The 15,000-nt window shown below is 38.1% G+C and overlaps 1 protein-coding gene across 4 annotated transcripts in view; it reads right to left on the bottom strand.

Annotated features, from left to right (window-relative positions):
- LOC113821423 (protein abrupt) overlaps nucleotides 1-14,544 on the bottom strand; it is a 16,654-nt gene extending 2,110 nt beyond the window's left edge. For 2 of the 4 annotated variants that reach the window (XM_070113634.1, XM_070113635.1), the window contains exons 1-4: nucleotides 14,388-14,544; nucleotides 13,385-13,460; nucleotides 12,790-13,017; nucleotides 894-1,403 (exon numbers count right to left, since the gene is read on the bottom strand). In XM_070113634.1, coding sequence (XP_069969735.1) covers nucleotides 894-1,403; nucleotides 12,790-13,017; nucleotides 13,385-13,453 — 807 coding nt within the window. In that variant the 5' untranslated portion in view covers nucleotides 13,454-13,460; nucleotides 14,388-14,544. Of the gene's footprint in view, nucleotides 1-172; nucleotides 255-345; nucleotides 613-893; nucleotides 1,404-12,789; nucleotides 13,018-13,384; nucleotides 13,461-14,387 lie in introns of those variants that run through there. The other 2 variants (XM_070113636.1, XM_070113637.1) reach the window with 2 other exon arrangements.
- Nucleotides 14,545-15,000: the final 456 nt, after the last annotated feature.

Below are 15,000 nucleotides of genomic sequence, written 5' to 3'. Positions count from 1 at the left end.
AGACTAGGTGGTATCAAGCAAAGTAATATCATTCCTCTACTCTTTCAGGAGTGAATACGGATCAGGGAGCATATGACCATTTGAGAGTGTAAGCTTCAATTTATACCATTTCCATTCTTCCTCAGACAATGCAGTCATAAGATTATAATAGAAAAGAACAAAGAATGTATACTTTTCGCATGGATCTGCTGATTGTTATCTGATCCTTTCTGATAGGGGCCACAACACCTTCGTGATGAGTTGCCTGCCAGCTCCTGCGCAGTTATCAAAAATGAAAACGTGTGACGTCAGCTGGAATCCATCTATTGTCCTAACACCATGTCTCATACATAACCCTGATATAATTTGAAATGCACCGTTCCTTCTTTAAACAAATGGGTCCAGTTGGCATGATATAAATACCATAACCATTATAATTCTAGTTTATTAATCCTGTTTACATAGAGATGGCTCCACAAGTACTGTCACTAAGGAGTCAATATAAACAGCATTGGAAAAAATCTCCTGCATATCCCTGCAAACTTTCCTGCACATTCAAGGATAGGAAAAATCAGATACGGTCACTAGAACATACCAAATAGGTCCTTGGTGGCTGAGCACTTGTAGAGCCATCTGTGTGTCACAAAATTCACTAAAAATTATGGTAAAGTGCACAAACTCAGGGCAAATGCTTTAAAAGTATGAAAACTGCCTGTAAGTTCAGTTACCAAATAACTATGATATGGCAAATAAAAAACTCTAATAGAAACAGTATAGAGTATGACCATCTACACATCCCAAAAAAATTTTGGTCTCCAATCAAACAATGCCATTAAAAAGCCATAAAATTATATGTGATACAGTATCAAAAACAAAGAAAGGATATATGAAGACCTAAGCCTTTCAATACGTACATGCTTTCTTTTTTTCTTTGCTGGGCCTAATCCTTCTTCTTCAATATCTTCTTTTGGTCCTGCATGAGCAATACCTTCCCTGGGTGACCAAGGTTCATTCTTAGCTAAGGAAAGATCAATGCCTGAAGTCTGTGTTTCATCCTGGTCCTCCTGGGTGTTGCCTTGGTGGCAAGGAGCATGAGCTGGTGTGTGAGAGGTAGAGATCGCTTCTGCTGGTGTGTGAATGTTCTCCTTGGAAGGGCCATTGTCATTCACTGTGCTGCCTTGCAACCCCCTCCATCCTCCATCTGCCTCAAGGGTCCTGCTTTCCTGTTGGTTGCTTTGATAGAACTGATCCTCTGGAGACCTGCAGCCTGACCTTGGCTCCTCTGTGACTGGTGTATTTGAGGCAGTTGGGGATGTATGTCCCATGAATTTCTTTAGGGAAGTATTGGAACGTATACGTGAGAGCCCCTTCACCTCGAGCATATCAGCAACCTCAAGGACAGATTCCATCAAACTCTGATCTACCTGAAAAAATGAATAAAACATGTAAATATACACATTCTTTCAACATATTTGTCTATAAGCACTTAGAAGCTTAAAAAAAAATATATATATAAATAAATAAATAAATTTTAAAAAATCATCATCATCATCATCTAGAGTATCATGATCAATAAGGAGAACTGGATATATGCATTTATTTTCATGCACCATCTAATTTCCATTGTATTAAAAGATATTCTAAGGCCTTTTAAAGTCTTTACAGATTTACCCATGATCTTCCTATTGCACTTTTTTTTTAAAGAGCTGCCAACTCCTTCACAGAAGAAATTACAATTTTCGATAATCATTTACATATTTCTACAAATTGAAAAGGCCTGAGGCATCAAATCTAATTATTTCATCAATATACTATACCTCATGGGCACATATTATACTCCATATCTCGGAGGTACGGTATACACTATTAGAATTAATAACATTATAGTTATCTTAATGTATTTTTTTCCCTAAAAACGAAAAAGGTGAACAGGTGAGACAGTTAGAACCAGTAATTACTCCATGCTGACTAAACTCTTGTTGAGCCATCCATTTATAACTCAATACCTAAACTAAAATAGTACTGAATATGGAATTACGTCTTGCTATCCCATAACATACAAGTGGCTAAACTGATCTAGAACTGATCTTAGTGATACAGCTCTTACAAAAACATACATACAATGCTGTTTACATATTCTTGACATCTAATGCTTACAATTACTCTCATAACATTTCTCCCCTTCGAGATTTAACTGGTCACTGAATGGTATGTGTCAGTAACATGGGCAACCCCTCTCTCCTTCTGACTTTAAAATGCTTATTGTGACACCTTGAATGTGTCAGCCAATGAACAGACATCTTACTGTCTTTTCATCTTCCTTAGGGTCTTTTAGCTGAATGATTCTTAGCCAAAAGTATACTCTGAAACTCATGCAATTCCAATCCTCTTTTCTGATCCAACTGGTTTCCCTTGTTTTCCTTTTGAAAAAGCCCCCTCACTTCTTACTCAGAGCTAACTCTAAATTGGATAATTCCAGTGCCATCCATCAATTAATTTGTCTCTCTCAGACTTAAGGGCACTGAAAAAAGGGGGTAAGTTTGCCAAATGATCCAGATCACATTTTAATTTCATTAAAAACTGTCCGTAGCTTTTTGAGTTAGAAAAAATATTCTTGATTATTATCCAGATCATCACCAAAATGTAATGGCATCTAAGTACTGCTAAGAGACACCTGATAAAAATCTCATAAAAATCTGTTCATAACTTTTTGTATTATCCTGAAAAAAAAGAAAAAAGAAAACAAAAGAAAACAAAAGAAAAAAGAAAATAGAAGAAAAAAGAAAAAAGGAAAAGAAAAAGTAAATAGAAGAAAAAAAAGAAAAAAGGAAAAGAAAAAAGAAACAGAAACAGAAAAAAAGAAAGAGAAAATGAAAAAGAAAAAAAAAGAAAAAAAGAAAAAGAAGAAGTAGTAACAAGATATATAAATATAAGGTCATAGAATACACAGAAATGATCTGTATATACTTGTATATCTTATATACATAGTTTTACACCACCCTGTATTTGTATGTCTGTATTTCACTGGAGTGTTGGTTTGCAAGGTGGGTGTTTCGTCCTGTAGAGATACAAGGCCTGGGACCCTCGCCTCAAAAACAAATGCTTGTGGCCTTTTCTCTTAAGTCCCGGCCTGCGAGTGTGATATTCGCAGGCATGAAAAACGATCATATCTGAGACCAGTATTATATGTTGTAAAGCCCCATTAGACCAACAATAAAGGGTAATAATAGTTGATTATATCATACAGAATTATTTCATAGAACAATTGTTATCCAAACTGTAAAATATATGAAGAGGAAAAAAACTTGCAATATTTCCATACATTACATTTCTACGAATAGCACACACAATTTAAGTCCGAAATAAACATATTATGGCTCATTTCATAGCTGAATATATTGCACGTTCCACAAAGTTTTTGCTATTTTTTCTTGAGCTTCTTGTAAAAGTGACAAAAAAAAAAAAAAAATAAATAAATAATAAAAAAAAATAATAATAAAAATAATAATAAAAAAAATATATATGGTGTTCTAAAAATTGTTTACGTAAAATATTCACAAAATAAAAACTAGGTCACAACTGAAAAAAGTGCTTTGAACATGCACTAGATAAAAGGTTTTTCTGTTTGAAAAAGAAATCAGAATGCCTGTGTTATATTTTTTGGATTTTAGATAATTTTTAAAAATGATAATTGTACACTAGAAACACCCCAAATCAATGTGATCCTACAATAAAATAAGTTGCATGGTGAAGTATTGTTATATGATGGGAATTTCCACAAGACTTTGGAATGTAGGTAAATGATAGGAACATTACTCTTATACCCCATTTTCTTAATACTAAAATAATCATGAGAATACACAAAAATTCAACTTCCGATATTTTGAGACTCTACCTTTGCAGGCATCAAAAGTTGTAGCACACTCAATTTTACTCCAAAATAAATGTTTTATGAATCATTTTGTAGCTGAATAATAAATCTCATGTTTATTCTATTTTGCTTTTGCAATGCTTTCTTTTGCTTCTTGTAAAAGTGACATATTTGTAAAAAAAAAAAAAAAGAAACTTCCTCTGAAATCAGTTATTCCAATTATTATAAAAATATTAATAAAAAAAAGAAAATACATAAATAAATAAATAAATTTATGTAATTATGATTATGTAATAGGAACATTACTCTTATACCTCATTTTCTTAATACTAAAAAAATCTTGAAAATACACAAAAATTCAACTTCCGATATTTTGAGACTCTACCTTTGCAGGCATCAAAAGCTGTAGCACATTCAATTTTACTCCAAAATAAATGTTTTATGAATCATTTTGTAATCTCTCAAGAAAACAAGATCTCAATAGCAGGACAATTTTCTCTACTTCCCAACTCTAGAACTTTTAATAACCAACTAGAAATGGGAATACATTTGCTAAGGAGGCCCTAGGATGGGCACTAATCCAACTATGTAGCACTCCAGACAGGTTCTTTATCATGTTTGCTCAAACTTGAATTCACTCACCGCGCTAGATCTATTTTATGTTGAGCATTAATACCTTGGGTGGGTGCTTCATGCGCAGGGTGGTGTGAAGCGATGGAGTGGTAGTCTAGTTAGTGTTAAGAGCTTTTGCATGCTTTCTCGCCTTACAGCTGCCACCGCTGGCTAGCCTCATGTGAAAAAGGGAGCAGCTCTGCATAAGCCTACCCCTGCCAGTGCCTCCTCGTGGCCTCCCATGGAAACTGGGTACCTTGCGGTTCCAGGCTAAACTGAGGGGGATCTCGGACCAGCAAGAGGCCCCAGAGGTTCAGGGTCATGGCCCACTGGCGTGTGGACACGCCCTGGCCCTGTACCAACTCCTGCCTCCTAGCCCCCTGGGGTAAATGGGAGGCTCAGGGGAGGTGGGCCTTGCCAGTCCTCCTCCCCCCAGATATAACCAATCGGCAGTGTTTCAAATAAACGGAAAGGCTGGGAGGAGGGCAAAAGTCTCTCCCACCCAGCAAGTGAGGCAGACTGTGGGCCCTGCTGGGAGGGTGACTGCTGGAGCGCAGGCTGGGAACGGGAACTACTCATCTCGCCTGCGCTCTGGTGGCCGCCAGCCCAGAGTGAAACTTGTGGGGGAAAGCCCTCGGGAACCCCACAGGTGGATGATGGGGCACGCAACCCGCCACCCCCTTTTATATGGGGCAGCGTCGGTAGGGGTGGCAGAGGTGGCATCTACCCGGAGCGACTGCCAGAGGCTGAACCTCGGGCGGAAAGTCAGGGTGGGGGCTTGGAACGTCCGTTCTTTGCGTCAGGACTATCGGTTGCCTCTACTGTCAAGGGAACTGGGGAGGCTGAGAGTTGAGGTAGCTGCTCTCTCAGAGGTGAGGAGGCCTGGCAGCGGCATGACCTGTGTAGGTGGCTACACCTATTACTGGTCGGGCTGCAGCGACGGCCGCCATCTCCAGGGAGTAGCTATTGCCATCTCCAGCAGACTCCAGCCCTCGGTAGTAGAGGTTACTCCTGTTGATGAGCATATAATGGTATTGAGATTGAAGCTATCTTTTGGCTTCATGTCTCTTATTGCTGTGTACACTCCTAACGATGTTTGTAAACTTGACGTGAAAGAGATGTCCTACGCCAAACTTACATCTGTGGTAGACAGATGTCCCCGGCGAGATATTCGCATTGTTCTGGGTGACTTCAATGTGGTATCTGGCTGTGATTGAGCTGGCTATGAGATGTCTGTCGGTCCCCATGGTTCAGGAGCTGATGCCGGTAGCGAAAATAGCCTCCTTTTCCGGGACTTTGCTAGGTCCCAGAAATTGAGGATTTCTGGCTCCTGGTACCAGCGCCCAGACCCACATCGCTGGACATGGTACAGTGATGCGGGTAATGCAGCCAAGGAGATCGACCACATACTCGTTAGCACTCGTTGGAGGATCCTTCACAATTGTAGGGTGTACAGGAGTGCTGAGTTCTGAGGTACTGACCATAGATTGGTTGTGGCTACCCTCCGGGTCCACTTCAAAACTCCCCAGCGGTCAAATGATCACACTAGGGTGTTTCATTTGGACAGGCTGAGGGAGGGGGAGTGTGCCCGCGGGTTTGCTGAGGCAATCTCTGATCGTTTCGCAAGGCTTGACAGTCTGACAGACCCTGTTCTTCTGTGGGATACCTTTAAGCGTGAAACGCTTAATGCAGCTCAAGATACGATTGGTGTACGCCCGAGAGCAGTACAGAATTCCATCTCGCAGGAGACACTGGAAGCCACAGATGCATGTCATGTGGCTCGTCTGATAGGGGATCGGGAATTGCACTGTTCTCATGTGCGCAGAACTCGGTCCCTGTTAAGAAGGGACAAGGAACAGTTTATTAGGAGTCTTGCAGAGGAGGTAGAAGGCCAGTTCTTAGTAAATGACCTTCGTCCTGCATACCAAGCCCTGAGAAAGCTGAACTCCAAGCCCTCTTCACAGGTGACCGCAGTTCACTCAGTAAGTGGTCATAACGTTTCAGATCCTGTTGCAGTGCGGGAACGTTGGGCTGAGTATTTTGAGCAGCTGTACCAGGTTGACCCACCAACAGTTAACTTGGATGCGGGTAGTGTCGAGATCCCGCTGCCGGATCCACCCATCAGTGAGGACCCTCCCTCCCTAACTGAAGTTAGGGGGGTGATTTCCAAGCTGAAGAGTGGTAAAGCAGCAAGTATTTGCGGCATACCAGCTGAACTGTTGAAGGCTGGTGGTGAACCTATGGCACGGGGGTTACATGCTGTCCTGGCTGCCATCTGGCGGTCTGGTACCGTTCCTCCTGACCTGTTGAGGGGTGTGGTCATCCCTCTCTGGAAGGGGAAGGGGGACCGTTGGGACTGCAGCAATCACCGAGGCATCACACTGCTCAGTATACCAGGCAAAGTTCTCGCCCACATCCTTCTGAGACGTATCAGAGACCATCTACTGAGGCACCAGAGACTGGAGCAATCCGGATTCACTCCACAATAGACCGTATCCTCGCGCTTCGAGTCATTGTAGAGCGCCGTCGTGAGTTTGGGCGTGGGCTGCTTGCAGCCTACATCGACCTCAAGAAGGCGTTCGATACGGTGCATCGGGAGTCACTTTGGGAGATCCTGAGGCTGAGAGGAATTCCAACAAGGATTATTGGACTAATAGCAAGCCTGTATACTGGTACTGAAAGTGCTGTAAAGTGTGGTGGGGGCCTGTCGAGGTTCTTTTCTGTTAGTTCAGGAGTGAGGCAAGGCTGTGTTCTTGCGCCAACTCTTTTCAACACTTGCCTGGATTGGATACTGGGCAGACCTACTGTTCAAAGTCATTGTGGAGCAACACTGGGCAATATCAAGGTTACAGACCTTGACTTTGCTGATGACATTGCCATTCTATCTGAGTCTTTGGAAACCCTAGTGGAGGCTCTCGATGCATTTAGCAATGAAGCGAAGCCCTTGGGTCTAGAGGTCTCCTGGACCAAGACCAAGGTCCAGGAATTTGGGGACTTGTTAGGAGAACCTGTTCAGTCGGTACGTGTTTGCGGCAAGGACATTGAAGTCACAGAGAGCTTTACATACCTTGTTAGTGTAGTTCATAACTCTGGGCTGTCAGACCATGAAGTCAGCAGACGGATTGGCCTGGCAGCAGGGGTCATGAACTCTCTCAACAAGAGTATTTGGAGATGTCGGTACCTGTGCAGAAGGACCAAGCTACGGGTTTTCAAGGCCCTGATAATGCCAGTTTTGCTATACGGTAGTGAAACCTGGACATTGTCCTGTGCCTTGGAGGCTCGTCTTGAAGCCTTTTGTAATAGGTCCTTGCGCCAGAGCATGGGGTACTGTTGGTGGGACCATGTGTCCAACCAACGGTTGCACCGTGAGACTGGCACAGGACCTGCTATCTGCACAATCCGTGATCGCCAACTCAGGCTATACGGCCACCTGGCTTGCTTTCCTCAGGATGATCCTGCCCATCAGGTCATCTCTGTTCGAGACAACCCTGGGTGGAGGAGGCCTGTGGGACGACCGAGGAAGTCTTGACTTGGGCAGATCGACCAAACCTGTCGTGAAGAAATAGAGATGGGCTGAGTCCCTGCCTGGCGTCTAGCCATGAGGGATCCTCGTAGGTGGAAGCGAAGGGTGGATGCGGCTATGCGCCCCCGTCGGCGTCAGCTCCCTTGATGATGATGATTAATACCTTCTTGTGAAGTTTAAATTGGCCATTTAACAGCTTTCTTTGGAACTATCAACCTTTGGAAACCAAGTGGCATTGAGAAAGATAGAGCTACAAGAAATGGAGAATAATCATTTGTGGTAGTTTGATCCAGAATGCATAATTTTGGCCATCGTACAGAGCAGTGGTCCTCAATCTGTGCACTGTAACACATGTGCTGCATGCAATGGCTTTGCCATAAAAAAATGTTAGTTTATCCTTATGCATATAAAACAACTATACATGCACACACACACACACACACACACACACACACACACACACACACACACACACACACACACACACACACACACACACACACACAAATATATATATATATATAAATATACATATATATATATATATATATATATATATATTATATATATATATATAAATATAAATATATATATATATATATATATATATATATATATATATATATATATATATATATATATATATATATATATATATATATATATATATATATATATATATATATATATATATATATCACTTGTATAATGTACATTTAGAACTTTTATTGAAATCTGTCTTTTCATTTTTTGGGGATACATTTGATATAATCAAGAATAGACATGTTTTCTGGTCTAGATAATCTCTCTATCTTGATAGATCCACCTATTTCATGCCAGCAGTGCTTAGCCTATTTTCTCCCTTGTTTGTTTATTTCTTAGTAAATATTGATATATGCATGAAAAACATCTTTTGGTTGCCCAATCCTAATCATCTGATCTAAAGCATCATAATCAGTAAAAATAGTGCCACACATGTAAAGTGTTACTCTTCAAATTACAAAGAGAAAATGCGAACTTTGTGAAAGTTGAGAAATCACTGGAGTTGTCTGCTGGGGGATATTTAAGCCTGGATTTAGAGTCCAAAGCAATTTATTTGCAAGTAATGTCTCAATTAAATTCTATATTCAGAATCAAGTTACTTCAAAGTAATTTGATTGAAAATTAAGGATTACTGGAACAAAGCCAGTCATTTGCCAAGATGTGCCCTTCCTCATGTGATCTCATGAAAAAAATCATGAAATCTAATACAAAGGCAACCTAAACATAAAATAGTTATCAAATATTTATGTAAATCATAATATTGTTAAAACATATATGCAAATTTCCAAATGAAATTACTGTCTGTAATTTAGACGGCTATCATCATGAAATTTGATTTAAAGTTATGTTTGCACCAATCAGCACCATTAATGTAAACAGAGATGAAACAGGGAATGGGCAGTCATTTTTATTTTGAGTGATTTTTTGGAATCACTAAGCTCATTTTCTGAAAAGTTTCAAACAGAACAAATAAAACCTTAAGGGAACCATCTACTCTTTTAGGCATTTTTCACCCTTCTTGCCAAATTTGATTTAAATGCACTTCCAAAGAGTTTCTCTGAATCTCCCCTGAAAATTTCAAGGCCCACCTGCTATTTTTCAGGTGGTATCAGCCACTTTCGATGTATCGATGAATTTTCACCTCACCTTACAGAATCAGCAATTGTGATATAACAATTAGATAAAATAAAAAAAGGAATAATTTTCTGAAAGCTTATAAAATTTCACCTAATATGAGACCTACCTTCATCTTTTTTGAATAATCTAAAAAATCTGGTAAACTTTAAAAAACACTAATGTATACAAATATATAAAAATCATATGCCATATATATGGAGTATTTTCTTTTCTTTATGCTTTGATCATATTTCATCAGTTTCATCCTTGAGCACAATGTTTTGAACATGCAAATCCCCCACCCACCCCAAACTGGTGTAGGTTTGCCAAATGATCCAGATCACCAAAATTTTATGGAGTCTAAGTTAGGCTAAGACATACCTCAGGTAAAAATTTCATTTAAATTTGTCATGACTTTTTGAGTTAGAACAAATAATTCCTGCCTCCAAATCAATTCCTGAATCCAAAAACCACCAAAATGTCACGGCATCTACGTAAGGTTCAGATACGCCTCTGGTAAAAATCTCCCTAAAATCTGTTCATAACTTTTTGAATTACCAGAAACACGTAACAAACAAACAATCAACAGACAAACAAATAAACGGAAATAACAACATATATAAACATAAGGTCATATAAGGAATACATGGAAATGATCTGTATATACTACATACTTTATATACATAGTTTTACACTGCCCTGTATTTGTATGACTTTTATTTCAGGGAAGTGTTGGTGTGAAAGTTGGGTGTTTCATCCTATAGAGTTACAAAGCCTGGGACCAATACCTCAAAAACAAATGTGCGCTTCCCCTTCTGACTGCCTCCGTTGGCCTTGAGAATGATCATTTTTTTTACTAGTACTGTATGTTGTAAAACCCCATTAGAGCAACAATAAATTGAAATAATGGATAATTATATCATATACAACTATTTCATATATGATTTATTATCCATAATGTAAAAAAAATGAAGAGGAAAAAATCACGAAATTTCGGTGCTTTACACTTTCATGCATAGTACACACATTTTCAATCTGATTTTAATGTAATATGGCTCATTTTGTAGCTGAATAGTAGATCTATTGTATGATGCAATATGGATTTGCAATATATTCATGTGCTTCTTGTAAAAGTAACATATATGAAACATTGCCCCTTTTATGGTGTTTAAAAAATCACCTACATAAAATATTCACACAAAAAAGTTGGTCAAATTTGAAAAATGTACATCCCCCATGCACTAGATAAAAGATTGTTCTATTCAGATATGAAATCAGAATTACAGTATTACTTTTCTTTGATTTCAGAAAAAAAAAAAAAAGGTCAATGTAAGCCGAGAAACACCCCAACTAAAGTGCGACCCTTTTGTAGTCTTCAAAAGCTGTAGCACACAAAATTAGTCCAAAATAAATGTGTTATGGCTCATTTTGTAGCTGAATGATAAATCTAGCACTTGTGTCATTTTGTTTTTGCTATTTTTTCCTGTGCTTCTTGTAAAAGTGACATAAATATAAAAAAAGTCATTTTTATTTTGTTCTAAAAGCTGTCCATGCAAAATATTCACAAACCAAAAACTAAGTCATAATCGGAAAAAAAGTCCTTCATACAAGCACTAGATAAAAGATTTTTCTGTTCAAAAATGAAATCAGAATATCTGTTTTTTGTTTTTTTTGAGATCTTAGAGAAGTTTCCTACTATGGTCAATGTAGGCCTATAAACACCCCAAATCAGTGTGACCCTACCATAACAAATGTTGCTTAGTGAGATGCTATTACTTGAGAGGAATTTACACAATACTTTGGAATGCAGGTAAATAATAGAGGATTATGTTGGAAGATTATTCTTATAGCCCATTTTGTTGTTACCAAAACAATTATGACAATATATGGAGAGAGAGAGAGAGAGAGAGAGAGAGAGAGAGAGGGAGAGAGAGAGAGAGAGAGAGAGAGAGAGAGAGAGAGAGAGAGAGAGAGAGAGAGAGAGAGAGAGAGAGAGAGAGAGAGAGAGAGAGAGAGAGAGAGAGAGAGAGAGAGAGAGAGAGAGAGAGAGAGAGAGAGAGAGAGAGAAAGAGAGAGAAAATCTTGAAACGACCTCCGAGTCTTCAAAAATTCTAGCACACACAATTTTGTCCGAAGTAAATGTCTTATGGCTCATTTTGTAGCTGAATGAAAAATCTAGTGCTTGTAACATTTGTTTTTTGCAATATTTTCCTGTGCTTCTTGTAAAAATGACATGTAATTTTTTTTTTTTTTTTTTCTTGCACAGTCAGTTTCTACATACAAAAATAGAAAAGTACTTGTTACTAAGCACTAGATTTAGGATGAATCTATTAAAAAATGAAATTAGAATACCAGTGTCTTTTTTCCAGGATTTTATAGAATTTGTTTTTTTTTTTTAACAATAATTCAAAGACTATTCAGGCGATAAAAAAACATTCCTTCTGAGATCTCACTAGGGTATAAATAATTGGGAGCACATTTCTTCAAAATCGACAATAAGCAATGCTGGTTATTGTCAATACATGTCTGTGAGACAACTTCACCACAGATTTTCATTTTGCTTTAGAGTAGCACATTAATAATTTCTATTACTAAGTACGTAAGTAATAAATACCATTATGCAGTAGAAACATTGTATTCCAACACTATTTTGTTTCAAACCTTGCCAAATAAGATATGTGCTTACATATTCATTGAAGTAGTTTACTTCACTCTAAATTTCCCATTCTTGCTTACTTTTAGCATTTTACTTGCAAGTAAATTACTTCACACTTTAAGTAAAAGCTTTATCATCCTTATGGCACCTATCTGTACCATTGCTCATCATTACATCAGTAACTTCTTTTTTTTAGGATAACAAAGTAAAGGATTACACTCAAAAGATTACAAGAATTAGCCTCTGGTCTACTCTATCATATCAAGACAGATATCTATTGCTTACTACCTCTAGTACTAAGTGTCCTCATGGTATGTGAACACAAGAGATGCAAACATGTTTCTGAACAATAATTCAAGTATATCTAGGGCAATGGTGCTTTGAACATGTGAATTTCTTTATCAAATAGGAAAGCTAAATCCGTCCCCTAATATTCTGAAATCTGTAAGCATAAGTTCATTATCATTAGATATCATAGTCTTTACTCACCTGTGTATTTCCTTGATACATGTAATCTAAGAGACAGCTCATCTCACGGAACTTTGCCCCTCGAAGTACAATCATAGGATACTGATCAGAAGCAACCTCTGACAAGACTCGCTGGAAATAGGCAGATGTGGAGGCCAAGATTGCCTGGTGTGCCTTCATCACGAAACCATCATCTGATACAAGAGTCACGTCACAGAACTGCTCCTCTAGCCTTTGCAGTGTTAAAACCTGAAAAGAGAAGCTAAGTTCAAAAAAGCAAAGCTGGTCTTATTCTGTTCAGTGTACCTTATTAGAATGCAAAAGCTATTTTCTAGTAGTCATAACCAAATAATAATGCATTTGTAAATCAATAATTCACATGATAAGGGCATCTTAGTGCCCTCTAAAATTAATGACATAGAACACACAGAAATATTCAACTATATATAATATATAAAGCCAGGAGCTAAATGGCATGTTAGCAACAGAAAAAGATGAAATCTTATTCAAAGTGACAGACCTTACACTTAAAATATTATTGTGAATCAATATAAAACTACCTGCAATGAGTCTTTTAACTTCTGATAAAAAACAAATAAACAATCATCAATTTTACCTTTGAAACATGCTGCATGTGGTCATTCCAGCGGAATCGCAACTGTTGCTCACTGCTCAGGGAAGCCATTTTAAATCTGTGAGATAATTAACATATTTAATAAACTTTTAGAAGATACTCCTAGCACTATGAATATGAGTAGTATATACTGGCTTGCACAAACTGCAAAAACTACAACCATACATACATATCTTTCACTCTCTTTATACAAGGTCTTGTGCTCATATTCTGAGACACTTACAACACCTTTTCCACTTGGAACCAAAGTTCCAGTATCTTAAACCTGGGTTTATCTTTAAGATATGGAAACACTAAGTTAGGGCAATAGAATATGATATTCTTGTAGAGAACCAAAAGATGCAGTTGTACGTACAAGAAATAATCTGCACACACAAATCGTTATGCTGCAAATAAAGGAAAAAAAGAAACAACCCAAGTCCACTTGGTGCTCTTGAGCTTCAGCTCAAACTTGCTATGGGGCCGAGGTTGTTGCAAATGGGTAGGGGGTTCCATGCAATAATTCCAAGTTATGTGGATACTAGAGAATGTGATGAGTCCGGTGTTATCAAAATCATCATGATCCGTTATGTGGCGCTATTGTGTAAAATTACCGCTAATTTGTTCATTGCTTTTGATAGACTTCTTTTCCCACCATACCAAAGTTAAAAGCAACCCAAAGCATAATGTAATTTGGAACTTATCAATGGTAAAACAACTTTTTTTGGAAATTTGGGTTTTACCTCAAGATTAGGAGCAATGAATCTTGTTCGTGGGGCCTTTTCAAGAGTACCAATAGTGGCTCTACTATCAAGTATAGGTCCCTTTTATTGATCTCTCTCTACATCTAGTGATCTAACACAACTAGAGGGGAGAAATATAAATATATTCATCTATATCAACTCTTTTTCATACTTTCCTTCCTTTTCAAACACTAATAGGACAGGTCTCTTGTCATTCCCTAGTTTTCAGGAAAAAAGCGCAATTGCAATGTTACCAATCTCACCATTTCATCACAATGTAGAAAAATGTTATAAAATTCGCAGGATCTTCAGAATACGCCTATTTTTTCCCCCAAAAATCCGTAATATACAACAAGATGGCGACGGGTATGCATCTTGTAAAAGTGCGTTTTTCGAAACTCGTTTAACATTTCATTATTAGTAGACTTGGTATGCAGTATCAGATGGTGTTTCTTCTCTTCTTATTTATCTTTATATTTTGATAATGTCATTCCCTCGATGGTCAGTAAGATTTGATATTATTATTCAGAATAATTGTCTGAAGAGGGAATCAGTTATTAGTCCTACTCTGATTTGAATTGACATATAATGTTTTGATTTCATGTTTTATTCTTTTCTTTTTTATAAGAATCTAGGGATGTCATAATAATCTCGATGTTCACGTAGACGCAAGAGAAAAGATGATACACCGCTAGCTCACTCGAAGCGGTAAATTTAAATTTAGGAAGTCTATTTAAACTTCTTTATTACGAACCAAAGGACATCACCATGGTGAAAAAGACACCCAAGAATCCAAAAGAAAGAGTCCAATTTCCCAGAATGTACCACTAGGCCCCAGGCATTGGCAAAAACAGCGAAAATCATCTAAAATGAGGA

The sequence above is a fragment of the Penaeus vannamei genome, chromosome 34 (assembly GCF_042767895.1).
Source record: "Penaeus vannamei isolate JL-2024 chromosome 34, ASM4276789v1, whole genome shotgun sequence".
In the NCBI taxonomy this organism is placed as follows: domain Eukaryota; kingdom Metazoa; phylum Arthropoda; class Malacostraca; order Decapoda; family Penaeidae; genus Penaeus; species Penaeus vannamei.
This window is presented reverse-complemented; position numbering and strand designations above follow the sequence as displayed.